At 41.5% G+C, this 27,881-nt stretch overlaps 1 protein-coding gene and 1 pseudogene across 1 annotated transcript in view; both read right to left on the bottom strand.

Annotated features, from left to right (window-relative positions):
- LOC130848744 (pregnancy-associated glycoprotein 2-like) overlaps positions 1-27,304 on the bottom strand; it is a 52,508-nt gene extending 25,204 nt beyond the window's left edge. Inside the window, exons 1-2 of the mRNA XM_057727151.1 lie at positions 27,252-27,304; positions 26,030-26,180 (exon numbers count right to left, since the gene is read on the bottom strand). Of these exons, the coding sequence (XP_057583134.1) occupies positions 26,030-26,180; positions 27,252-27,304 (204 nt within the window). The remainder of the gene's footprint in view (positions 1-26,029; positions 26,181-27,251) is intronic.
- On the bottom strand, positions 14,159-14,496 carry LOC130848293 (non-histone chromosomal protein HMG-17-like; annotated as a pseudogene).
- Positions 27,305-27,881: the final 577 nt, after the last annotated feature.

The following is a 27,881-nucleotide window of genomic DNA, read 5'->3' as shown; positions in this document are numbered from 1 at the left end:
AGGATAAATGGAAATCCTAAGTGTCTTTTCTGAAAACACAGGTAAAAAGGGTTTAGCCATCTATATAAGTGACCTTGATTTGTTCCATCTGCAGGAAGCCCAATTTGAATCCAATGTCCTATAAATATTCGGTTTTATGTTTTTCATGTTGACTTGAAAAAAATGTAAAATGTGAGAGTTGGAGTGTGACACTAAAAAAATGCACAACTTGAGAGTTGCAAGTTAAGTTTTATTTGGGGCAAAATGAGGATTGCAGCCTGGGAGACAGCATCCCAGATATCTTTGAGAAACTGTTCCAAAGAGGCAGGGGGGGAGCTCAGTATATATGTGGTTTTGCTGAAAGGGGAAAACATGAAATCAAGCACATGTTATTCACAGGAGGTTACTGATAGTCAGAAGGAGCAGTCGTCACCATGAAGGATTTTACTGTTTTTCTAGATCTGAGGAGATACAAGAATTGGGCCCATAAAGTTGGCTCCTGAAAATATCTAACTACCTAAAGACCTGTTCTGCCAGTTTTTCACAGAAATCAGACTGCCTCACTTCAGCTCTCCACCCTGAACGCTTTTCAGGGGGGCATTGGCAGTGAGCAGCGACAGCAGCACATGATTTAGTCTTTGTAGAGGTAGATGGCAAGTGCCAATTGTAGTTGACAGGATCTCCTCATGGTCAAATATTTGACCATGCTTTGGGAGGCATTTCACAACCATTTTGTCCCACAGTGCTAGGAAAGTTCATTTCTAGGTCTGGTGAAAATTTGCCTGGTAGGCCACTCAATGTGCTATTACTGGTTAGATCTTTCTAACAAAGGTCAAAGTTCTCTGGGCCACCTATATTTCTACTTTGTTATCATCCAGTAAAAATTCTCTCTTGTTGTATCTTATATCTAGAGTTACATTAGTACAATGATTGATCACATACAGAACTATGTATTTGATCAGCTGTTTCCAGTAGCCTGGTGATCATTATTTTTGTTGGTGGCTCAGTTACACAGTTGCTAATACAAGAAAAAATAATCTTTAAAACAGGCACAATAGAAATAATATAGCTAAGAATATTAATAGAGTTATAAGTAAATATTTAAGCCAAGAACTTCCATTAGGTGTAGCCAAGTATATCCTCAAGTCATCTGACTGAGTCTATTTTGTGCCAACCTTTAACATTCAGGGAAATTATTTTTTGATGTTGTCCATAAGGCCCCCAGCCCAATTTCCTAGTGTTATGAGACAGGTTATCCTTAGTTTGATTTAGTTGTTCCCAAGATAAAGGGGGGTGTTAAACCTTAAATAGCCACAGCCTATTAACCACCAAAAACCATCCCATAATTGTGGGACATTTTATTCCTTGGCTGAAATATTACTTGTTGCTCTGATTGTGCTTGAGTAACTTTGGAGGAAAATTCATTTTTTATGACCAGGGTCAGAGCAGGTGTTATTAACTGTGCAGGTGAGGGGATCCCCTGAACAGGACTATATTTTTTTTCTCTAGAATAAATTTCCAAAGGGCCATCGAATTAGAGCCTTGGAGGGGAGAAATCCACCAAGGTAACCCAAAGTTACTAGTCATAAGTAATTAGCCCCAAACCCAACAAATGGATTGGTTTTTAAAATTAGCATATGATTGTGTTCATGACAGGAAAACAATTGATTCATATGCAAAGCTCCAAGAAGTCAAGAAAACATTACGAATGCTCATAGGAGTCAGGTCCAGGATCTTGGGATAGCGCTATACTTCTGATGTTGGCTTCCTATTGTCCTAGTGTGGGTGTAGTTTCTCCTCTGATAAGGGTCTTTCCATCTAGGTTGGAGATTGTCCTTTAAATTAAGTCCTTTTCAGTATGCATAATTGCCTGGTTGTAGGTCATGGGGCATCGGATTTTCATCCAAAGATAGATTACTGAGATAAGCTTCAGAAACAAACCTAGAGTGTCCTTTTAAAATTTTAATCAGACTTTACATAAATATAGTGTAACAACAAGAAACTATCCAGGAAGGGAATCTTAATAAATATGGACACCATCAGCAAAACTGGCACTTAATATTTATTGAAACATAATCTTTTTCTCTCTAAGATGACCCTCATTTTTACAAAATATAACCAAATTAAGACTAATTTTTTTTGCAAAATACATCTGGTCTCAAAAACAAAACAAAAGAAAACAAAAACGAACAAACAAAAACAAACAAAAAATTGACCTCATCATTTATGTAACTATAATTGATCATATAGGATTTGTTTTGCTGAAATTTTTATAAGGATCACAGACTGAAATTTTAGAAGGCCTGGAAAGTTATGCCAAGTGCTGATCACAGATTTTGCCTAATACTTCTAGTTGAATGCCTCTCTTAGTAAAGTCCCCCAACTACACTGAGTTTTCTATGCCCATTTGTGAGGTATCCTTTCTAATTTATCTGATATAGCTGCTGGGAACCTAATTTCCAATGTCTAGAGGGAACAGATAGAAAAGATAAATGTTTCAATGCTTCTTATGATAGTATCATTTGCCAGATTAGTGTGAGTCATAATTACTTTGATGGGAAGATTTTCCTTACACCTGGAAAACAAATATTTAAACCAGTAGTTTTTTCAGATAGAAACCATATAATTTATGACCATAGTCAACAGTTTGATCAGTCCTACGTAACTAATCCTTTTTGTTTACAACTTATGCAACCATCAGTTTTCTAATTAGGATGGATCAATTTCTCACTCAGTTTAGCATTATGGTTTGAGAGTCAGGAACTTATATTTATCCAAAAGTCCTTTTTATAAATCCTCTTGAACAGGAAGCATTTTTGCAAATGTATCAGAATAAAACCATATCTATGTTACTATCATTTACCATATACTAAATCCTAAAAAGACTTATACTCATTTGATAACACGTCCCATGTAACTTTAACGTACCAAATGAACCTAGATTATATGTCCCTTTGGGACGTTTCAGGGGCCCTTTGAAGCTTCCCAAAGTTAGGTAGATATCAGAGGACTTCATTAGATTTTGATAACAGTGGTTTTGTCAAAAATATCAAAAATGGTTTAGAACACTCAGTCCGAAAAGGTCTCAGGTCACTGTGAAACAATTGTTATTCACTTAGCCAAAGTAACAATAAAAGATTTCAAAGGCACATACAGAACAGATCACTTAAAAGGTAAGGAAACTACAAAACTGTTCTCAAGAAGCAGTTCAACATTTTAAGAAAACTTTTCCTGTTAAAAGACAGGAAAGCCGAATTCAAGTTTTGCACCTGTTACTTTATAAATTAATTTCCTTGACTAAGTTAACTTAGTCAATCCTGACCATGCACAAAACTCTTTTCTCAGGGTCCACTTTCCACAAAATTTCTTATCACTTTCTATATCTATTACTTTATTTTTCCATTGAAAAACAGCCACCTGTAAGTCAGACTTGCTTGCTTGTCCTGAAAATATAATTCCATTCCTCATGCCTTCTTGAAAACATGCATGCTGCTTTCCTTAAGCAACCATGAACTGTCCTTATGATAGCATTCTCTAGATTTGTGAATATAAATATCAGTATTAATTTCTAAGACATTTGCTTACTTTAGAGAACATGGCACCAAACTTAGTTATTAATAGTCAAAATCATGTTTTGTTTCTTTGTAAGAGGAAGCCATTGTTCAGTAAGTAATGTTTCAGTGTCTTATTTTATGTGGGAATGACCTAGCTAATGAATAAGCTTACATCACTTAACTAATTTAGCACAATTTTAGAATGCCAACTTACCAGAATCTGGAGAGACTATTTTAGATAGACATTCCTAGACCATAAGTATTTTAATAGAGTTTATCTACATGCTCTTATTGAATTTACTTTTTCTGTCCTTAAAAGTTCTTTCACATGCAGTTACTTCCCTTGCTGACAGATTTGTGACAGATATAACAAGATTTATTTAACTTATATTACACCTAGGCATAATAAAAAAGTGGATGAGTCTTAAAACATGTCTATATGAATTAGATCAATAAACTTAAACATTCATACCAGATATTAATTTAATGCTGAATATTTCCCTGTTGACATGAACTTCAAATATATTTACCTTAATTTCTCTTGTATTTAGAATTGTTTCAATTTGTAAGTGCTTACTTTTCTTTAAGCCAATTAAATAGAGCTCATTTACAAACTAACCACAGCAATATTATCCAAAGACAAGAACATATACTGAGATATAGCTATATCCAGACAGACACAAGGAATGTAGCTGCATTTTCTGAACTTCATCATGAGTCAGATATCATAATATAAACTCATTAGTTTATTTTTTAACTTTTTAATTTTTTTACAATAAACTGGATATATTTAGAGTGTACAATTTGGTATCCCATTCTCCCAATATCCCCCCCCCAATCCTCCCCACTTTCCCCACTTGGTGTCCATATGTTTGTTCTCTACATCTGGGTCTCTATTTCTGTCTTGCAAACCAGTGGATTTGTACCATTTTTCTATAGTCCACATTTATGTGTTAATATACAATATTTGTTTTTCTCTTTCTGACTCACTTTACTCTGTATGACAGTCTCCAGGTCCAACCATGTCTCTAAAAATGTCCCAGTTTCATTGCTTTTTACAGCTGAATAATATTCCATTGTATGTATGTACCACATCTTCTTTATCCATTCAACTGTTGATGGACATTTAGGTTGCTTCCATGTCCTGGCTATTGTAAATAGTGCTGCAATAAACATTGGAGTGCATGTGTATTTTTGAATTATGGTGTTCTCTTGGTATATGCCCGATAGTGGGATTGCTGGGTCATATGGTAGTTCTATTTTTAGTTTTGCAAGGAACCTCCATACTGTTTTCCATAGTGGCTGTATCAATTTACATTCCCACCAGCAATGCAAGAGTGTTCTTTTTTCTCCACATTCTCTCCAGCATTTACTGTTTGTAGATTTTCTGATGATGCCCATTCTAACCGGTGTGAGGTGGTACCTCATTGTAATTTTGATTTGCATTTCTCTAATAATTAGTAATGTTGAGCAGCTTTTCATGTGCCTCTTGGCCATCTGTATGTCTTCTTTGGAGAAATGCTTATTTAGGTCTTCTGCCCATTTTTTAATTGGGTTGTTTGTTTTTTTGATATTGAGCTGAATGAACTGTTTATATATTTTGGAGATCAATCCTTTGTCTGTTGATTCATATGCAAATTTTTTTTTTTTTCCATTCTGAGGGTTGTCTTTTCATCTTGCTAGTTTCCTTTGCTGTGCAGAAGCTTTGAAGTTTCATTAGGTTCCACTTATTTATTTTTGTTTTTATTTCCATTATTCTAGGGAGTAGATCAAAAAAGATATTGCTGTTATTTACGTCCAAGAGTGTTCTTCCTATGTTTTCCTCCAGGAGTTTTATAGTGTCTGCCCTTACTTTTAGGTCTTTTATCCATTTTGAGTTTATTTTTGTGTATGGTGTTAGGAAGTGTTCTAATTTCATTCTTTTACATGTAACTCAGTTTATAAATAACAGCTGAAATACGATCAATTTTAAAAGGCTTCTTCAATTTTTTTTTGTTTGTTTTTATTTTTTCCTTTTTCAATCTCAGGAAGTAGAGATTGTTTAGATAATTGTTCCTGAGAGCTCCCATCTCAAGGTACAGGGAGAGAATATTAGGTTCTCCTAGTACTAGGTATTCCCAAAGGGCCAGAATTCTGAGGAGATTTTTTTTTTTCCCCTTCAAGCTAGTTTTCTCTACTGGGTGGGAATTAAATGAGGGTTGGTTAAATCCTCGACTAGCATCGTGTACTTGATGCAATTGAAGCTTTATAATTTTCATAGATACCTACTTTTCTTTCTTTTTTTTTTTTTGTTGTTGTTGTTATGGTTATGAAAAGTTGATTGGCCAATATAGCAAGGGTATTTGTACATAACGCAGACCAACCTAGATTGTGTCTTTTAATTAGAGTAGGCGCATCCTCTTCTAAGCCTTCTAAAAAGGTCAAGTAAAGAAAAGGATCATTTTGGTGGTTAGAGAATGATTCAAGTGTCAAGACAGAATATTGTTTAAAAGTTGTTTTTATTTTTCCCTCAAACCTTTCCTAATAGTCCAGAATTTACTCACTCTATCTTTGCTTGTATAGTTGAATCACTGTCCGGCCTACGTGTGTTTTGGGAAAAACTTTGGGATAATTTTGAACAATTTCTGAGATAATTCCTCATACTTAGTGTGAAGTTGTGGTTCAAAACCCATTCAGGGAGGTTTTCATCCTGCTTTTTTTTTTTCCATTCCTTTGCTTTGCTTTCAGAAACTATCATCTGTATTAACTGATATACTTATGAAACCGCAGGCCCACAGGTCCAGATGGTGAACTGAAATTCCTTAGTAAGGCTTTACATTCTGCTTAGCTTGAGGATGTGTACTAAGCACCAGAGAATGACTCACCTTCCCCGTAACAGGTTTCTTCTTAAAGGGAGCTATAATCTCTTCTGATATTTTCTTCTCCTTTGCTGGGGAGAGGGAAACAATAGGAGGTGGAAGAGTTGGAGAAGAAAAAGAGAGACAATTCAGATAGAAGAGGACAAATGGGAGAGACAGAGTCAGAAGCAGAGTGCTTGCTAACAGTCTTTTTAGTTTAGACGCCTTAGATTTGCATCAAAGTAAACACTCCACTCATTCTGTTTGATAGTAAGCTTTTTTTGAGTGTGCACAAAATAGAAATTTTGGAAGATCAAAAAATGCCATTTTAGTTGAGATCTCCTTTAGTGTAATTTCCCAAATTAAGTAGGTACTTGCAAGTGCAAGTTTTTGTATATACATAAACCTGGCTGTGGTATTAGAAAGAGGCTCTGATGCCCCTTGTTTCTGTGAGAGGCTCTATTTTCCATTTTAAAGTTGAATTTGTCTGGCATAAAAACACTACTGAAATTGTGTGGAGGGCCTGTGTGCTGCTTATGAGCTTAACTCCTCTAGGCATCACCCAAGAGTCATTTCAGCTCTCTTATGGGTCCCAATTTTTCCCTTTGATAGTCTAAGACCACTGCGCATGCTCAGAGCAGTGAATGGCCAATTCTTATTGTGATCCCGGGTGAGCAAGTGTTTTAATTAATGAGTGGGCTTCCTTATGGCACCACTGCATGGTATGAGGACTGTGCCTCCACCACCTCTGTAAATCTCTCAGTTGCCTGAGGGAATGGTACTGACCAGGAGGAATCCATGTCCCTTGTTTTTGGAGCAAAGCTCTCATGTAACATCTTCATTTTTATTCCAACAAATTCAATGAATGCAGCCAAATTGAGGAAAAGTGTCTACCATCAGCCAAGATCACTCAGTCTCCTACAACTGAGCAAACCCTGATACCTTTCAACCAGCCCCCTCCCCTAGGATCCCAGTATCTTTCACTTGGGTGTGTGTTAACTGTTATTTTTCAAATGAGACACCTCCCCCCCCCAGTGTATTTCAACTAAGTGGGTGTCTCCCTGGTATCTTTCAACCAGCACCCCTACCCTCAAGTATCTTTCAACTGTGAGGAGGCGGATCCCTGCTACATAATCAAATAAAACTCAGGATCATCAATCAATATGGAAGATCCAAGAACTTGGAGAGACTTGCCCAAGTGCATCTGGACTCTCTGAGGAGGCAGATGGGCACAAGGGGCCCTGCTTGTACCAAAGCTCTAGTTCCTCACAGAGTTCAGGTGAAGGAGAGAAGTCCACTCTGAGTCCCTTCATGGTCACCAAAATGGTTGACTTAACAAGAGTGCACAATGTAAGACTTGTGAGTTACATTATTGGGAGCAAAATGAGGACTGCAGTCCAGGAGACAGCTTCCCAGATAGCTCTGAGAAACTATTCCAAAGAGGCAGGGGGTAAGCTCAGTATATACGTGGTTTTGGTGAAAGGGAAAAACATGCAATGAAGCACATATTGTTCACAGAAGGTTACTGCTAGTCACAAGCAGCAGTCATCACCATGAAGGATTTTAGTGTTTTTCTGGATATGAGGAGATACAACAAATCAGCCTATAAAGTTGGCTCCTGAAAATATCTATCTAAAGACCTGTTCTGCCAGTTTTTCACAGAGCACAAAGTGCCTCATTTCAGCTCTCCACCCTGAACACCTTTAAGGGGGGGGGGGGGCATTGGCAGTTAGGAGTTGCAACACCACATTATTTAATTTTCATAGAGGTAGATGGCAAGTGCCAACTCTAGTTGATATGAGTTTAGTTTTGCTTGGGAAAAGTGAGGACAGCAGCCCTGAACACAGCATCCCAGATAGTTCTGAGAGACTGTTCCAAGCAGGCAGGGGAAGATGAGTATACATGAGATTTTGGTGAAGGAGTGTATGCAACTGAACATATATTTCTTAGCAGAAGGTCTCTGCTATTCATGAGGAGAAATTGTCCCCATGAAGATTTTAGTGTTTTTCTAGATATGAGGAGATACAAGAATTGGGCTCAAAAAATCAGCTCCTGAAAATATCTGGCTATTTGAAGACCTGTTTTGCCAGATTTTACAGAGCACGCAATGCTTCTTTTCAGCTCTCCACACTAAGCTCCTTTCAGGATCATTGTGAAAATCAGGAGCTGCAACAACACATGATTTAATCCTTACGTAGGCTGATAGCAAGTGTCTATGGTGAGAGCCAATTGTAGTTGACATACCTGATGCAGGACTGAAATTTTGGAATGGGAACCAAGAGACCTCGGTGTCTGTTTCTGTTTTTGTGTTCATATGTACCTATGTGTATGTCATAGATGTATGGTATGGCCAAGTATTAATCTGTTAAATAACTCTGTTTAATTGACTAAAGGAAATTAAGTGCATATATAAATACTCAGAAATAGAAAATAAGCTGGACAGAATGAATTTTAATTTCATGTTATTTGGAAAATATTCAGTACTAAACTGATATCTGATATTGAAGGTGGCATAAACATGTTGGTTTCATTTATATAGATATGTCTTTGGATTCATCTATGTTGATATAATACTTCTGTTGTACTTAGGTTTAGTAGAATTCAAATAGAAACTTATTTTGTTAAAACTTTATCAAAAAGAAATGTAACTAAATGTGAATAGATAAAACTTTTAAGATAAGTAAGATGTATGTTTTCATTTAAAGAAGGTGGGAGAAGCCATATATGAGGAACCAAAAGCCAACATCGTTCTAAATGGGGAAAAACTGAAAGCATTCCCTCTAAAAACAGGAACAAAACAAGGGTGTCCACTCTCACCATTATTATTCAACATAGTTTTGAAAGTTTTAGCCACAACAATCAGAGAAGAAAAAGAAATAAAAGGAATCCAAATTGGAAAAGAAGAAGTACAATTGTCACTCTTTACAGATGGCATGATATTATATATAGAAAACCTGAAAGATTCTATCAGGAAACTGCTAGCACTAATTGATGAGTTTAGTAAAGTAGCAGGGTAGAAAATTAATGCACAGAAATCTCTTGCATTCCTATACATTAACAATGGAAGTGCAGAAAGATAATTTTAGGAAACTCTCCCATTTACCATTGCCACAAAAAGAATAAAATACCTACGAATAAACCTACCTAAGGAGGCAAAAGATCTGTATGCAGAAAACTTTAAGACACTGATGAAAGAAATCAAAGATGACACAACCAGATGGAGGGACATACCATGTTCCTGGATTGGAAGAATCAACATAGTGAAAATGATATACTGCCCAAAGCAATTTACAGATTCAATGCAATCCCGATCAAATTACCAATGACATTTTTCACAGAACTAGAGCAAGAAATCTTATGATTTGTATGGAAACGCAAAAGACCCCGAATAGCCAAAGCAATCTTGAGAAGGAAAAATGGAGTTGGTGGAATCAGGCTTCCAGACTTCAAACTATACTGCGAGGCCATAATGATCAGGACAGTATGGTACTGGCATAAAAATAGAAAGGAAGATCGATGGAACAGAATAGAGAACTCAGAGGTAAGCCCACACACTTATGGGCAACTTATCTTTGACAAAGGAGGCATGAATATACAATGGAAAAAAGACTGCCTCTTCAATAAGTGGTGCTGGGAACATTGGACAGCAACATGTCAAAGAATGAAATTAGAACACTTCCTAACAGCATACACAAAAATAAATTCCAAATGGATTAAAGACCTACATGTAAGGCCAGACACTGTCAAACTCCTAGAGGAAAACGTAGGCAGAACTCTCTATGACATCCATCAAAGCAAGATCCTTTTGGACCCACCTCCTAGAATCATGGAAATAAAATCAAGAATAAACAAATGGGACCTCATGAAACTTAAAAGCTTTTACACAGTGAAAGAAACCATAAACAAGACAAGAAGGCAACCCTCAGAATGGGAAAAAATAGTAGCCTATGAAACAACGGACAAAGGATTAATCTCCAAAATATACAAGCAGCTCATGCAGCTTAATACCAAAAAAGCAAATAACCCAATCCACAAATGGGCAGAAGACTTAAATAGACATTTCTCCAAAGAGGACATACAGATGGCCAACACACACATGAAAAGATGCTCAACATCACTAATCTTCAGAGAAATGTAAGTCAAAGTCACAATGAGGTATCACCTCACACCAGTCAGAATGGCCATCAACAAGTAACCTAGAAAAAACAAATGTTGGAGAGGGTGTGGAGAAAAAGGAACGCTCCTGCATTGTTGGTGGGAATATAAATTGGTACAGCCACTATGGAAAACAGTTTGGAGTTTCCTTAAAAAACTACAACTAGAACTACCATATGATCCAGTAATCCCACTCCTGGGCATTTACCCAGAGAAAACCATAATCCCCAAAGAAACACGTACTATAATGTTCATTGCAGTACGATTTACAATAGCCAGGACATGGAAGCAACCTAAATATCCATCAACAAATGAATGGATAAAGAAGATGTGGCATATATATACAATGGAATATTACTCAGCTGTAAAAAGGAATGAGATGGAGCTATATGTAATGAGATAGATAGACCTAGAGTCTGTCATACAGAGTGAAGTAAGTCAGCAAGAGAAAGACAAGTATTGTATGCTAACTCATATATACGGAATCTAAAAATGGTACTGCTGAACTCAGTGACAAGACAAGAACAAGCACACAGATGCAGAGAATGGACTGGAGAATTTGAGGTTTGGGGGGTGGGAGGTGAAGGGGAAGCTGAGATGAAGTGAGAGAGTATCATAGACATATATATACTGTCAACTGTAAAATAGATAGCCAGTGGGAAGTTGCTGTATAACAAAGGGAGTTCAACTCGAGGATGGATGATGTCTTAGAGGACTGGGATGGGGAGGGTGGGGGGGAGTCATGGGAGGGAGGGAATAAGGGGAAATGTGTATAATTACAGATGATTGAACTTGGTGTACCTCAAGAAAATAATAAATAAATAAATAAATAAATAAATAACAAAAAAGATAATGATTACTTTAAACAGTCAATCAAATTCTGTGATATTGAGGGAGGAAGAATGTTTCATAAAACAGAAATTAAGAGGAAATTGTTTCAAATCTCTTAAAAAAAGCATAATGGTGCTGCTTACTGTGATAGGGAAGACTATGGGAGAAAAAAAGTTTGAGGTGGGTGGTTAGGAATAAATATTTTGTTTAAGTTTAAAATGATTTTTTTTGACACTTATGTGGAGCTGTCAAGAGGCCAGTTGAATTTATGAGACTGGAATTCAGCGGATCGCCAGGGCTGTGTGTGTGTGTGTGTGTGTGTGTGTACACATATATATATATATATATATATATATATATGTCATTGACAACTGTGTTAAATTTCAGGAAAGAGGGAGTGTGTAGAAGACAAGAAGAGGTCCAGGGCTAGTAAATCAGCAAAGGGGACTGGGAAGGAGTACCAATGATACTGATGAAAACAAAGTGAATGTGATATAGAGAGTAAGGGAACTTAGATTTTCCAAGGAGGGAGAGAGAGGCCATTTGTGGTGAGTATGACAAACAGGTAGGTGAAATGAGAAAGAAATTACAGAGAAGTGAGCACTGGGTATGATGGACTTGACATTTGCTGTTAGTGCAGTATACAGTAAGTCTCCCTACGAACCTTCAAATTGCAAACTTTCAAAGATGTGAACGTGCGTGCCAGCCCCTGTATGCCAGCTGTTGTACTGTACTACTGTACTTTTCAAGGTGCTATATTGTGAGATTTAAAATGTTTTCTTTAAAAATAAATAAATAAATAAATAAATAAATTAAAAATAATAAAGTAAATATGAGAACTAAAAAAAAAAGGTGGGAGGAATGAGAAATAAAAAGAGAAAAGAGTTGTGCATGATTAGGATTTCATAAGGTTAGATTAAATTCAGTTGGGTAAATGGATTTTCTTGAGAGTAGACCTGGCAAAGACTGGATTTGGTTTCTCCCTCCAACGTGTTCTTGAAATGTTCCTTTTAATAACAGACAGTATGAGTTTCTTTGCCTTTAAGTGATCTATATTTGCTTTTGAGACCTTTCGTTATTTTGGTTAAGGAATATCTATTGCCTCCCACTGACCTATGATCTTATTTGACCAAGTGTTTCAAAACTTTTTGACAATCTTTCCAAATATCAAATTTTAATTGAGTTTCCTTTGATTTCCAGCTAAATTTGGACGGCCTCTTAGGTATCTTAATGAGAAATATTTAAGTAGTATTATTTGGTATGTTAAGTTAAATGTAATCATTCATAATTTTGGCTACTGTAACCACGTTTATCGACTATACTGTAATGAAATGTTTAACCATGACTTTCAAGTCTTCTGTCATTTATAGATATATTTGTACTCTGATGCTGTTAGAAAAAGTGCTTCATCATCAAAGGGAGTCATAGAAAAACTATGGAAGCCATTACAACAATTCCACACAAAGATGATGGCTATGTGAGGATTCCAGCCTATGCGGACTTAAAACAAGTAGGTTTCCTGGACTGGGGAGCCCTAGATCAAGCATCCAGCGATTTTTTTCTTCCTCAGAGGCAGGGTTGATATCCCTAATCTGCCTTGAAGCAGTTACAGAAGATGAACCATTGCCCTTCTGCATCCCATAACAATATGGGTTTAAAATCTCTGAGAGGGGATCAAAAAGCTGGGAAGAGGGCAGGGCACAACTTTTGAAAGAATGACATACCCTGAAGACATGACATAAAGTGAACAGAGCCATAATGGTTTAACATGGTGAACAAGTCAACTTCTACTAGAACTTGAGCCCTGGTAATAAAACCATAAGGATCAAAAAGTGGATAATGGCCCAATTCCTGGAATTCCCACCCCTTGCTGAAATAGCTGGAGTTTGACTCACACTCGTTAGCGTATGAAATATCCCAACCCAATAAAAACTGATAACCCCATACCCAGATACTTGTCTCACCTTCTGAGATGGCCCACAGTCTGTCTTTTTTTTTTTCCAAGCCAAACTGTATCCAGCTTTATTAAAGATACTTTTCATAAACAATCATGGTATTTCAGGCAGGACAAGGACAGACAATCATTAACAGTATACAACAACTTTCAAACTCCCTTTTTCAATGGACTACCAAAATCACAAAGCCACTATAAAACCCAATGAAGCCTTCATGTGATGCTCTGAATAGGGAAAGTTTAGAGTGAGGGTTGAACTTTCACATTTAGCATGTTGTTTAACAATTTTTCACAAGCCAACCCTGACTTTCAGGAAATGGAAATGAAAATGGCAGAAGTATCAATCTGAAGATCCATAATCTAAAAAAGGAACCATTGCTCTTTTGAGGGATGCCATCTCAATGGTGACACGGGAAAGTCCAGATTGCCTGACATACTAGTAACCAATCTTTGGGAGTCAGGTTCCAACAGGTCTCTGGGTTTAAGGGAGTCAAGTCTATGCTGAAGGTGGAGACAGAGAAGAGGACATAAAAACTAATTTTAGTTTTTCCATACCACAAGGCATTTGTGCCAAGGTGGCTACTGCGTCAACATTAAGGAATCCCTCCTTCCTGGGAACCAAGAGGAAGTCTCTCAAAACTAGACGGGAAAGGTGTTTTTCCCCCACGTTAATCCAGCTTTGGAGACAAACTATTAGTGACGTGTGCCCTTCACCCAAAAAACAACAATGAAGTGTTCTGTGTGCTAACAACATAGCTTAAAAAAAAAAAAGTAAAACAAAGTTCTGCATTTTTATAAAATGATAAAAAATAGTATTTCAAACTGTACAGTCACCAGAAGTACAGTTATCAAAAATGCACACACTTCACTTGGCATCTCCAGCACCTTCAGCTTTCTGTGCCTGGTCTGTTTTGGCATCTCCATTTTCTGCAGGGTTATTCCCATCCTTGCCAGCATCAGCCTTCCCCTTTTTCCTTTTGGGTACCTTCTCTCCCTTCTTTGCAGGGGCTTTTTAGGCTTGGGCTCTGGCTTTGGAGGAGCGGGTTTAGCAGATAACCTTGCAGATCTTCTCTGTGGTTCGTCCTTCACCTTGGCTTTATCTCCTTTAGCATCCCCTTCAGCCTTTCTCTTGGGCATGGTGGCGACGGCAGCGGGACGTACGCGCTGGACACGGGAATGCAGTGGCACGTGGGATATCGCCGGTCCAGGGGTCGCTTTCGCCTCTTCTTCTCACTGCTCCCACAGTCTGTCTTTGGAGTGTGTTTCTCTCTCAATGAATCCATTCTTACTTATCAATTGGACTCTCACTGAATCTTTGTGCAATGAGACATCAAGAACCTGAGCTTCCTTAAGTTCTGAGACCAGGAGTGTCATCTCAGTTGGAAGACTTTAGGTTTTGGCCAGGTTCTACTCTCAGCAACACGGGTTCAAGCCCCAGTCAGGGTTTTGGCCTTGTTGGCATCCTGCCCACATGGGTCGTGTCCCAGTCTGAGTTCTGTGTATAGTTGAGTCCCAGCTTCCAGGGGTCAAATCACATTCTGACTTGCAAGGTTTCAAGTTTAGCATCACAGAACATCCACTGAAACAAATTAAATATATTAACAGCCATGACTGGGACTTCCCCTGTGACACAGTGAAGAAGATTCTATGTTCTCCATGCAAGGGCCTGAGTTTGATGCCTGCTCAGGGAACTAGATCCTACATGCCACAACTAATAGTTCACATGCAGCAACTAAAATCCTGCATGTCACAACTGAAGAACCTGCATGCTCCAATGAGGAGACAGCACAGCCAAATAAATGAATATTTTCTTAAAAGCTCGAATGATCTTCCATTGTATGTCTCTGCCACATTTTCTTTATATATGCAACTGTTGATGGGTCTAAGTTGTTTCCACATCTTGGCTATTGTGAATGATGCTGCAGTGTACATGACAGGACAAATATCCCTTTGAGATCATAATTTTAAGTTTTTGGAATAATACCCAGAAATGAGATTGCAGGGTCAAAGAGGAAATCTCTTTTTAGTTTTTTGAGGAATCTCCATTATGTTCTCAAGTGCCTATACCATTTTGCATCTCCACCAACTGTGTACAGAGTTCCTCATCCTTGTCAACACTTGTTATAATTTGTTTTTGATAATGACCATCCTAATGGATGTGATATGATATTTTATTGTCATTTGATTTGCACTTTCTTGATAATTAGTGAGGGAGGAATTATCCTTATCCCAAAGTTACTGAATGGGAAACCAATGTCCAGAAATGAACTTATCAAGGCCACATGACTGGTAAGATTTGAAAACAGGCAGAAAATCTCCAGGATGTACATTCCTGGTGAGTATGCTGCACTGTCTTCCATGTGCTAAGCAAATGTGGGATCATGTTGTTTTGCATTCTGTTCTTTTCTCTCAAAGCTATATTGGAACAATTTCTCATAACACTGAATATTCTCCTAAAACACAATTTTAAGGGGGATGATTACATGACAGCCTATCTATGGTGTGGACACATTATGTTTAATGAGCCTTGGAATGTTCCATATTTTCCATTTTGTAAGAGACTCTGAGGACTACATTCTTGCTCTTTAAGTGTTTGGGAGCTTCTGCTCATTGCTTTAGCATAAACCTTAGAAGCAAAATTACTGGGAGAATGGCCATACATATTTTAAGATCAAGCCATTTTTGAAAAGATTGTACCAATTTACACAATTTCAAGAAGGGCTCAAGATCTATCATTTTATTGTTTTTTCTATATTTATCCTCACCAGTGGCTTTAAATCTCTTTGGTCTGCAGTGGTTAAAACATAAAAGTGGAAGCTGGAGGAAGATAGTTGCCTTGAAGACCCAACTTTGGAACTTCCCTGGTGGTCCTGTGCTTAAGCTTCCAGGATTTCAGTGCAGGGGATGTGGGTATGATGCCTGGATGGGCAACTAAGATAAAACATACCATGCAGTGTGACCTTAAAAAAAAAAAAAAAAAAAAAGGTGATTAAGATCAGAATTGATTCTCCTGTTAGTAGTACAGGCTACAAATACAGAGCCTGAAACACAGTGGGCTCATTAAGAAAAACAGCTCCAGTCCCGGGCTTAGGCTCATATATGGAAAGGAAGCCTGCATTTTTCTAGTTGATACTATGGCAGTAAGCCCTGCTGACACCGTATGTGTCTCAATATGGATGCAGCAGTGTGTTCTAGTAGAAGCATCTATGAATTCATCTATTCATTTATTCAACCTGTATTTATTGATGGCCTACTATGTGCTTGTTATCAGTACTGGGGCCAGAAGTTTGGAGGAGACTTTTCATCTGTACAGTTGTGGTCCTACCCTGCAGTGGCTCATGGAGAGACAGGGAAATGGCATATGCAATGAACCAGAGCTATTATTATTATTCTTATTGGTGGTTTCTCAAAACAGAGAGATATTGCTTATGGTTCCTTGAAGAGCACTTGGAAAATGAGAATTGACAAACTGTTCACTTAAATCTCCATTAAGCCCAGACCATGATATTTGCTATTCAAAAAAACAAAACAAAACAAAACAAAAAACATACTGGTTCTGCTCTTACCTTTTCCTCCTTTATCAGCTCTGCAACCAGTCCTCGTTCACTCCCCTCAAGCCCATCATAATCCAATGCCATCCCAAAGTGAGCAGTTATACGTAACCCTGGACATACGGCAGGCCTGCACACACTTGGGAACTGCAGGGCTTAGGGGTGTGTTTCAAAGTGGGGTGGCAAGACTGAACTCAATGACCCCACTCTTGCCCTACCCCAGCCATTCCTTGACTCCCTGAAAAGGAAGCCCCTCCCTCCTCTGACCTCCTATCCACACCTCTGTTGTTTCCTCTGTTTGGCCCTCCCTTTTGGGGTTTGTGTCTTTATCTGTCTCCGTGAATTGGTGGTGGGTTCCTAACCCAGCCCTCTATCCCTGGGATTCATCACAGCACCTGGCACAGTGTAGTTGATCAGTAAATTTGTACTGAATAAAAAGGTGAGGAAGAAGCTAGACACCCCTTTCAGTCATGTTTGTTTTGCCTGAGTCAAGGCCCACATGGTGCATTGCGTTGGGGTATGTTTTCAACCTTATTTACACTCCTGCTCCTTTTCTGCTCTCAGTCTCCTTCCACCTTTGAGCCTTGCTGTCCACAGGCTGCGCCTTTGTCAAGGTCTCCAGATGGGAAGAAGTGATGCTTCCACTCTAATTGTTCCAAATCACAGTGACTTGAACCAAATGTTTTGTTGATCTGGCCCTGGAGGAAGCTCAGAAAAGCTAAAGGCTTTGTGCACCCTGGGTCACTGTTCACATGAGGGGCATCTTCCTCAACAGCCTTGGAGGCCAAGGGAAGGAACATGCTGGGCCCAGGATAGGTGGGGTTGGCTAGGGATCCACAGGGGCCGTCATTTGGCAAATGGAGCTAAAAGGACACTAAGTGTGTGATTGGCAGAGAACTTGTGAATGGGGTGAGGGGAGAAAAGAGAACCACATAAGCCTGAAGAGCCTTACCCCGAACCCCACGGAGGAGAAGAACACTGCCAGAGTTCCTCTGAGATAGGAAGAATAGAATCTCTTTTTATTACCGTTTACCAGCCCTTTGCATGAGAAAGTGACAGAGTTTATGGAGTTGTTGCCAACTCTTACATGCTCTAGGACACCCCCCTGAAACTTCCTTTGGGGCTGCCCTTCCCAAGCCCCAGTGGCATGTTGAAGAAGCTGTCAAACATGTGGGGCAGGACACCGTGACCAGGTAAGTCAATCATAGGACCCCATGTACCTGCCAGGATGGATGGTTTAGGCCTGGAAACATGATGTGTTGTGGACCCATCAGAGCCTTTCCTAGTACCAGGATGTTTCCTGAGCTTGTTTCCTTATGGGTTAGATGCCTTGGGGATATCAGTATAGAAGCCTGAGAGAAGAAAGCTGTCAGGCTAAGACAAACAAAGTTGAGAGAAGGGAACGACTGAGGGAGAGAAAGAGTGAGCTGATGGCTTCTGATTTCTTGGGTCCAGTCACTGAGATGTTTGGATCTGCTCTGGTTCCTGTGTCCTCTAACACCACTATCTTTCCAGTAAGTGTCCCCTTTCCTTGAAGCCACTTGCAGTCGGCTCCCTCACTTTTGGTTCAGGGGAAGTTCTAGATACTGCCTAATTATGATGTACCTCCTTGACCCAAAGAAAGACACCCATTCATCTTAACACCATTGGGAATATAATTCATTATTCTTTACTGAGAAAAGGGATTTTCAGAGCACCAAAGTCCACTACCATCCCTGGGTGGGAGTGCCCTATGTATGAGTGAGTGTGTGCTTGGAGTGGGCCTGATTGATTCCTGAAGCAGCCCTAGCATTTACACTGTGGGAGACAGGCCAATCGTGTTGTTTCCCCAATCATAAACTGAGAAACACAGCCTCAGGAAAGTGACACGCGGGATCCTGGTCTCTGACATTGTCGAGGTCTCTGTGCCACTTTGAAACCAGCTGGCACAGGTACCCTGAGGACCCTGAGAGAGACAGAAATACACCGCAGTTAGCCAGAGCCCTGAACTGCCATCCCCCACAGTATCCAGAGCTGGCAGCTTCTTGTTTTAATTTACCTCTTTAGTAAGAACCAAATTACTGTGTCAGCAGCTGCGAAAGTGCGATGCCCTTCAAAAAAAGAATGGCCAAGACATGTGGCTGTTCTGAGGTAGAGGGGGTAGAGGGGTGGGAGAGGGAAGGTTTGGAATTTGAGATTAGCAGATGCACGCTATATTAGACAAGGGATAAACAACAGGGTCCTAGTGTATAGTATAGGGTACTACAGTATTCAATATCCTGGGACAAACCGTAACAGAAAAAAATAGAAAAAAGTACATATATATATATATATATATATATATATATATATATATACACATAACTGAGTCACTTTCCTGTACAACAGATATTAACACAACTCTGTAAATCAAGTATATTTCTATACAATCAAAAAAATGTACAAGAATGGCTGGTAGTTTCCTGGTTCCTTCCTTCTGATCCATGCATGCCATTTTCTCTGCAGTGAATGCCTTTTCTTCTCCCTCTTCCCCACAACCTGTTCTTTACCACTGTGCTCAGCCCCTCTAGGAAGACTTCCTGAACACAGGCTCACTCTCCCTGGCCACTCCAGGATGCATTGTAGACTTACCCTGTTGCTGTCCTTGTCTGTAGTCCTCATCACCCCTAATCTGGCCCTGACACAGCTTGGCACACCCCACTGGGTGCCATTCGTATGGAGTCCAGTATGGATTTGCCCCAACCCAAGCAGGCCTCTGCATGCCTCTGTGCAGCTGGGGGTTTCATATTACTGAAATTCCCGGTCTTCCTCAAAGCACTTTTTGAGCTGAACAGCCTCCTCTAAACTCCCATAGGGAGCTAACATTAAGTCTTAACTTTGTTCCTGGACTGTGCAGTCACTGTGCACCCTTTACTCACATGAGAATCCAACCTCCCCGCAGATGAGTCTGGTACCCCAACTCACAGAGGGGAAACTGGGGCTTAGCAAGGGAAAGATGCAGCAGAGGACTAGGGGAACCATGTAGTTGATCACCAACCCAGTAGACTTTTGAGATGGGGAGGATGACTGTTAATTATTATTTTGGGATAACACACTAAGACTGTCCCCAAGCAACAAAACTGGTCCCTTGACCTACTTCCAGGATTGTTAGAGCTGACTTTCCGTGTTCATGCATATTAGACCTCTGGTGGAACCGAAGCTCTCTGAGGGCAGAGGCCCTTGATGTTCCCCTCTCCTTGTGCCTCATACCATGCCAGCATGGGGTGGTGTCTCCCTTTATTCCAGGATGATGGAAGTCCCAGATTCCCCTTTGCTTTCCAGTGGTTGGATTTTTGGTAGGTGCTGGGCCAGGTTCAGGGGCTCAGCAGAATCTTCAGGGGTGTGGCTGGCCTGCAGAGGACCCCTCCTCCCAGTAGTAGCCCAAGGGTTCTTGCAAGGCCAAGATTTGAGGACCAGCCCCCAGAGTTGGCCCCTCACCTTCCAGATGTAGGCTGCAGCGGGCACTGAATAGTCTTTGATTTTGATGGTCAAGATGATTGTAGGCAGGGGACTAATGTCACCACATGGAACCAGGTTCTATGAGAGAAAGAGGAGAGAGGTTGGTGCAGCTGAACGCTGTGTGTGGAGAGCCCCAGAGTGACCCTGTGGCATGTCCCTTTACCTCTTGAATGAAAGGCATGGCACTGATGAGCTTGGGATTGAAAGTGACCCATCTAGTTGGGCCAACCAGCAACGCAGTTCCAGTATTCAAAATGGCCTTTCATCCAAGGTTACAACCAATAGCCTCCCCGTTCCTTGTCACGCTGAGGAACAGTGGGACAAAGTGGGCACAAGGATCACGCTGAAGTCTCCCCTCATGACTGTCACCCTCCCTGCCTATCTCCACAACAGCACTTCAGCTCATGCCCTGACTCTGTTTCCCTTTGTTCTGTTCATGTAACTTCTTTGACTTCTTTTGACTTCTTGAATGCACCAGGCTCTTCTGTGCCTCAGGGTGTTGGCATGTGCTAGTCACCCTTCCTAGAAGACCCCCATCCCTTTGTCTAGCTAATTTCTCCTTATCTTCCAGTTTCTGGGTTAAATATCCTTTTAGCAGGGAAGTCCTCCCCCCCACCCCTCGGCCCAGACTAGATCAGTTTCCTATCTTGGTCACTGTCTGTGAAGACTCATCCTGATTTGTAGCAAGTACTGAAGTGGTAAATCATTATGTGTGTGACTCTTTTCATGTGCATCTGGCTCACTGGATGTAAGGGCAAGTTGAATCCTCAGTGCCTCCCTCAACTGCCCAGTACACAGTGGGTGCACAATGTATATTTTTTGAGTGAATGAATGAATTAATAAGTGAGTGAGGGAAAAAAATACATGGGGAATGACCAAAGACCTGTGCATGGTGTCTGACTAATAATGGGTCAACCCACACAGTGAAGCTGGAGGCTCTCTGGGGCAGCAGATGCACAGAGTGGTGGATAGGGAGACACAGGCTCCCCTGGGAGAGGTTGTCTCCCAGCATGGCCCCCTACCTGGCTCAGAAACTCAGGCCCCCAGCCAGGTGATGCTTCAAATAGCCCAGGGGCCTCCAAAGGACTGTAAGCTTCTGCCTAATTGTATCACACAAAATCCCATCAGTTACTGCCCCTTGTTCTCAGGCTGCTCCTGCATCCCAGTTTCCTAATTCTCTCTGTCACAGCCTCTGCCCCATGTTGTGCCCAGGTTGTGGGTATGGGTGGCAATGGGTAGGGGAATTGTCTCTTTACATCAATTGCTGTCAGGTCTCAAGAAAGCAGCCAACCTTGCTCCACTGCTGTTAATCTTTTCCCTAAGGAGACCAGTTTTCCCAGTTTTTACAGGACTTTGCAATTTTTTTTTTTTATTCTACCTTTCTTTTGACTTTGCAGTTTTTAAACTAACATTATTGTGTACTAAGAATCCCTTGGTCCTGGGTAGCCCTGGGCAGTTGGTCATCTTATCTCAACCCTGTTCAGGCTGGTGAAATTCTCCCTGATCCTCATCTTTTCATTGCTCTTTAGGGTCCTCAAAGCATATCATCTGCCTCACAGCCCAGTGGGTGCAGCCCTCTCCAGGCTGTATGCACCTCTCAGGACACTCTTCAGGATCCTGGTGAAGGCCCAAGTCAGGAGGCCTGAGATGATTATAAGCCCACGGGTGGTGTGTGTATCTGTGTGTTTATGTGTTTGATTGGATGTGTGTCTGTATGTGTATCTGTTATGTGTCTGTGTGTGTTTGTGTGTCTCTGTGTGTGTCTGTGTGCATCTCTGTGTGTGTATATCTGTGTTCCTGTGCATGTTGGTATGTGTGCCAATGTGTGTGTTGATATGTGTCTCTGTGTGTGTTTATATGTGTCTGTTCCTGGTTGGATTATAAGTGTCTGTGTGTGACTGTTTGTGTGTGTGCATTTGTGTGTGTCTGCATGTGTCCATGGGAAGGAGTGGGAGTATCACTTGGGGTGGCCCTCAGAGGGAGAGGCTTACTGGTTCATGGTTATCTGATACAAGTGTGTTAAGGACACTGGTATCCACTTGAGCTGCCCTTTATGGTAGCTGTGGTCCACCCCTCCAAACATCACCACACTACGATTATCATTTCAGCGGAGGACAGAAGGAAGAGGGAAGGCTCCTTGTCGAAGAATAACCCACTCACTTTCTGAGGGCTGTGCATATCTACCCATTAGAGTCTCTAGTATGGTCCCCATTTTACATCTGTGGAATTTGAGTCATAGAGGGATTTAGTAGCTGACCAAGGTCTGTCACAAAAATATGAGTGGCACATAAGAGGTTTAAAGCTGGGCAGCCTGGCTGGGCTCCGAACACTCACCTTTCTGAAGAGGGCCTGGGCCCCTGCAGCAACTAGAGTGCTCAGAGATACCCTCAGATGACACCATGCTGAAGAGGTCTGGCGTCCCCTTTGTGTAGCCTGTCATGTTTCAAAAAAGCCAAGGCACGAGGACACTGAGGGCGTGGGTTAAGGCTCACCCAGGGTTGGCTTCATGGGCCTGTGACCTGCACCATCCATGAGGCCCCACACTTAGCAGGGCCCAACGCCTCTGTTACCTCTGTCTTTCATTTCCTAATACATTTTGAGCAGGAGATCCCACATTTTCATTTTATATAGTCTCCTGCCATTTGTGTAGCTGGATCTGGGCCCCCGGAAAAATGTTAGTCAGGAAGAAAATATTCCCACCATCCCTCTCCTTCCTTTCATATCACATCCATCAGCAAATCCTGCTGTCTTTTCCTCCAGCCTGTACCCTGACACCTTCCACTGCTCTCTCTCTTCCCTCACCCCTCCAGATCACGCAGCTGTCCTTTAGCCCATGAGCATGTTTGTGTTCCAATAAAACTTAATTTAGAGAAACCAGTGGTGGGAGCAGAGGTGGCCCTGGGGCTGTAGTTATGCTGGGCTAAACAGTCTCTCAGGAAAATTCTGGATCAGGAGTTCTATAATTTTTTATGCAACTGGAATCATCTTACCACTGATTTAGAGAGAGGGATTGTCCATCTCAGACTTACGTGCTAAAGTAGAAGGCAAAGATAGATTGAGAAATGACACCTCCTGTCTTCAGGTTGTTGAAGATGGGGTGATCCCTTTGGGGCTGAGGCTGGGGTAGGCCAGGCTCAGGACCCCATCAGAAATTCCATGACCCAACCCAATCTGTTTCTTGCTCAGGACAAATGCCTGGCACAGGTCCACAAGTTTCATGTTCTGTGGGAAGGGAAAGTGTTCCCACATAAATGTTTGGAATGTGGGGCTGGGACTTGGATGGGGTGGAGATGCTGTTAGCACCATAGAGAAGACCTGAGGCCTGGCTGTTCCCTGGGTGGACCACAGATGTTTAGACCAATCAGGGGCAGGATTCCAGATGCATTTGTGCAGGGCTGTGGATTTTAATCAACACCTGATCCTCCGGTACACACCATCTGAAGTCAGTCATATTGGCTTCCTATCTACTGTACAGTTGGGGAAGCTGAGACTCAGGACAGGACCAAATGGTTCCCACTTGAGGACATAGTGAATAGAGAGCAGGATACGCTTCTCTTTGGCAGCACTATGATCAGATAACATAAGTGGCCTGAAATCATTGAAATGCATTGTGGATTCTGCCTTTGCCCAGGAAGACAAAATCCCTTACACAATGTCAGTGCCAGGGTTCTTATGAAAATTCTGCCTGGGAAAAAGTTTTTGGAGTTGTGTATGTGTGTGTGTGTGAGAGAGAGAGTATCCATGCCTTTTGGGGGAGGCAGGGCGTAGATTTTATTGGACTCTCAAAGGCCCCCTGCAGTGAAAACCCATTTATCAGGCCCTTCCCACATCTTGGCCCCAGCTTTCCCTGCTCACATGCCTGAAGCCTTTGGCTAACCCCAGGGCCCCAACATCAGATTTATCTTCTCCCCAAATACCTCATACCTCCATGAAGCCTGATGGGCCAGCCCAGCTCCACCACTTACTAAATGCCTGATATTTACAAGGCCCTGGCTCTCTGCACCTCAGTTCCCTGCTCTGTATAATGGAGCTAATCATAGTACTTGCTGTGTGGGGTTGTTGCAGGATTAAACATGTCATTACCATGAAAGTGCCCAGCACACTCTGAGAATAGAAAAACGGTTGTTTTATTCCACCTCTTCCCGCTCCCTGCAAAGTGGACTTGACCTGTTCATGGGCAAAGGAGCTGCAAATCCACACCCCAAGCCACTCTCTGGGTTAGCCACTTGGGAGTTTGCATTTCAGTGGTGGGCTGCACCCTTAGGGACACTCCTTGTGGGGAGGGAAACTAGCTACTAGGGAATGTTGAGAAAGACAGGCCCTCCCAGTTGATCCTGCATCTGTTTTGTAAGTTGTGCCAGCCCTGACTCAGATTCTGGTTTCCAATTACCCAAACAGTGTCATAGCCAAGAATTCCAAAAATACTTCCAGCAACTTTTTCGAGGTTTAAGGACTAGCCTGCGAGCTGGAAGGTGGTGGACAACTGAGAGTTGAAGAGATAGTGTGTGTCTGCAGACATAAGTGATGAGTTTCCCTCAGGTGCCAAGGAAGGAGTGATGGGTGGGAGGGGAGTATAAGATGAGCAGGCAGTGGGGGGTGGGGCAGGTACCCACAGCAGGAGGAATTGGAGCATTGGATGGAGGGCACCCACATATCAGCTGTGCTGGTGTTAAAGATGACCCTGACCTCCTGAGGGGATATTTCAATGGTGATTTTGCCAGCATAGGCCAGCTATGGGGTTTGGGGGTGGATGGTTAGGGCAGGCCTGGCTGCCGCGGCCACCCTTGAGTCCCAGACTGCTGCCCCCCTAGAGTTGTAACATGTCTCCTGAAATCATTTTCCAACTGCCACACTGCACAACCTCTGCTGAGAGTGGTTCCTTCATTTGATTTTCTGTTTCCTCCATTTACAATCTTCTTTAACTGACCAGGTTTGAAGCCAGATCAGTACAGTATTAGCACAGAGTCTTAACCACAGAACTTCCAGGGAAGTCCCAGTGCCTTCAATTGAGAAGTTCTCCAGTGCCCCCTTCAAGCCCCAGCCTAGGTGTATCTTTCTCCAGGTGGCCCTCCTAGGGCATCCCAGGCCAGTTCCTCTAAAGTTGAAATGTGCTATCAAGACCACACAGTTGGCCCTTTTATTGGACATGTATTTACTCTTTGCCTATCATTCAGGCTGCCCTATGCATTCTTGAAGGAGAGATGAGACCTTTTTAAAAATCAATAACAATAACCAGAGTGTTAGATTTTTGTGGTGTCACATGCCATAGGGCTCAGTAATATTTTACCAGTGTCTTTCATGAATCTGTGGAGGCTGAATTTCCTCTGCCTGGGGTTGCAATCTTGATGTGAAGTTGGCTTTGTCTTTTGATCAGACATGGCTCATCTTTCATCTATAACTCTGTGGCTCTCTTGGTTCAGAAAGAAGAATCTCCCTCAAATTAATGACATATCTTTTGCACAGAAATGGATGTTTACCTGCCCCATGGTCATTGCTGGGCCCAATCACCACAGACCAAGAGCTGAGGATGAGAGTGTCTCCTCCTCTTGTAATGGGGTCCCTTTTCCCCAGTGTTTCTGCTTCCTGCAGGAGCCCCAGCCCCAACATGTTGCCTGGCACCTCCAGGTGAACCCCAGTGCTAAACCAAGAGCCAGGAGGCACTGTGGAGTGTCATCCCCCCAACACACTCACATCCAGGTAGTTCCTCAGGGGTTGAAGGGAAATATTCAGGTCATTCGTGGCATTCTGGGACCTGTCATCAGTGTTCTCCTCCAGGAAATTTGTCAGCAGGTTTTTTCCTCTGAGGGTTTCTCGCATGGTCTTGACCTTCATTAGAGGGATTCTTTCATCGAACATTGGGAAAAGGAAACAAAGAAGGGACAGCAAGCAGCTGTCCTTAGCATTGTATAACTGTCAAACCTTGCATTGTAATGGCCTGTGTATTTTCCCAGCATTTTTATGAGTGTCATGTTATTATCAAGCCACCATGCAAAGATCAGAGCAAAGACCTCGGTTTAAAACAGGTTCTGATATGTAATCTTGGGGAAGTCGTCTGACCATTTGGAGAATCAGTTTCCCCACTGGTAATAAGGTGGAATATAATAACCCCCATCCCCCATATAGAATGTGGTGGGTGTTAAGTGAGATGATGTATATAATGTACCTGACATGTAGGAAGTCTCAACTATGACCTCCATTACCATTGCTATGGCCATTCCACTGTATTTTTTTCAAAAAAGCTCTGGGAAGCAGTTAGAAGGAGGATCATTATCTTTCTTTTACAGGGGAGGGATTTGAAATTCAGGGAGTCTGTGACTTGGCTGTGTTCACACTGCTTGTTAGAGGTAAAACAGCCTTCAAGTAGCCTTCCTGATCTATCTCCAGGGCTCAAACAAGAAAAGACTGATGAGAGAAAAAGCCAGGAGATGGAGAATAACCTAGGGAAATTAAGAGACTAGAGAAGCAAGGGAGAGACAAAATGGAAAACATGTGCTGCATGCACAGAGATATCCAAAATGATGGAAGAGATAAAAGAGAGAGGTACAGAGATGAAGACATACACATTCACATGGAAATGGAGAGAGAGCACAGAGGAGACTGACAAACAAATCAGGAGAAATGCTATTCCATAGAACCACATTTACAGTTGCAGAGGTTGTGCACTGAACCATTCCAAGGAGTGCTATTTTTGCATAGGTCATGATGTGACTGGCACCCCCAGAGTTGTGCAATGCTGCAGGTCAACCCCAAGATACTTTTTCCCATGGCAAAGCACTAATCAACAAGTGAGAGTTGAACTTTCAGCCTGTCAGGGAATGATTATATTTCCTTCTAACCCTGAGGGGTGGAAGAATAAGAGGACAAGAAAACCCCCAGGAACATAGATGATGCCACTCACAGTCCCTATACGTACATAACTAGGCACTCTGAAAGGGCCAGCAGTTCCAGGATCCCAAGCCACTTCATGCTTCCTTCCTGAGTCCAAGTAGTCAAGAAAGAGTGAGTTCTTAGCATGCTGAGGTAGCCAAGAGCTCCTAGTTTATATGCTCTGACCTACCTTAATTGTCCCCTTTAAGTCATTAATGTATCAGATAAGAAGTATGAACCTCTTGGTAAAATCTTTACCTCCATCAGTGTCTGTGGAGAGTGGACTTAATTCTCTGAATAGAGAGATTCCTACTGTCAGGTCTTCCTTTGGGCTTGGCTGCAAAACCAAAACTGAACCATGTGGACTAACTAAGATAGGGGAGACTCTTACCAATTTGCAGATAAAACACTGCTACTAACATGATGAAAGGAAATGCTAGGGGCCATGCTTGATATTTGTGATCACATGTGGTCTTCTAAACAACTTGATAAGATGTGCATTGCACCCCTCAGTTGGAGAGGAGTTTGGTAGAAGGAAAAGCAGTCAAAGAGCAAAGTGAAGACATGAGGGGCAGCCCAGTGTCATATGAGCGAGTGGCTTTAGGTAGTGGGACAGATGGCACAGATCAGGGGCACTTATGATGCAAATCTGCATCAAAATCAAGGCTAAAGTACT

Source organism: Hippopotamus amphibius, chromosome 3 (genome assembly GCF_030028045.1).
Source record: "Hippopotamus amphibius kiboko isolate mHipAmp2 chromosome 3, mHipAmp2.hap2, whole genome shotgun sequence".
NCBI classification, from domain to species: domain Eukaryota; kingdom Metazoa; phylum Chordata; class Mammalia; order Artiodactyla; family Hippopotamidae; genus Hippopotamus; species Hippopotamus amphibius.
The sequence above is the reverse complement of the archived record's forward strand: the minus strand, read 5'-3'. Positions and strand labels throughout refer to the sequence as shown.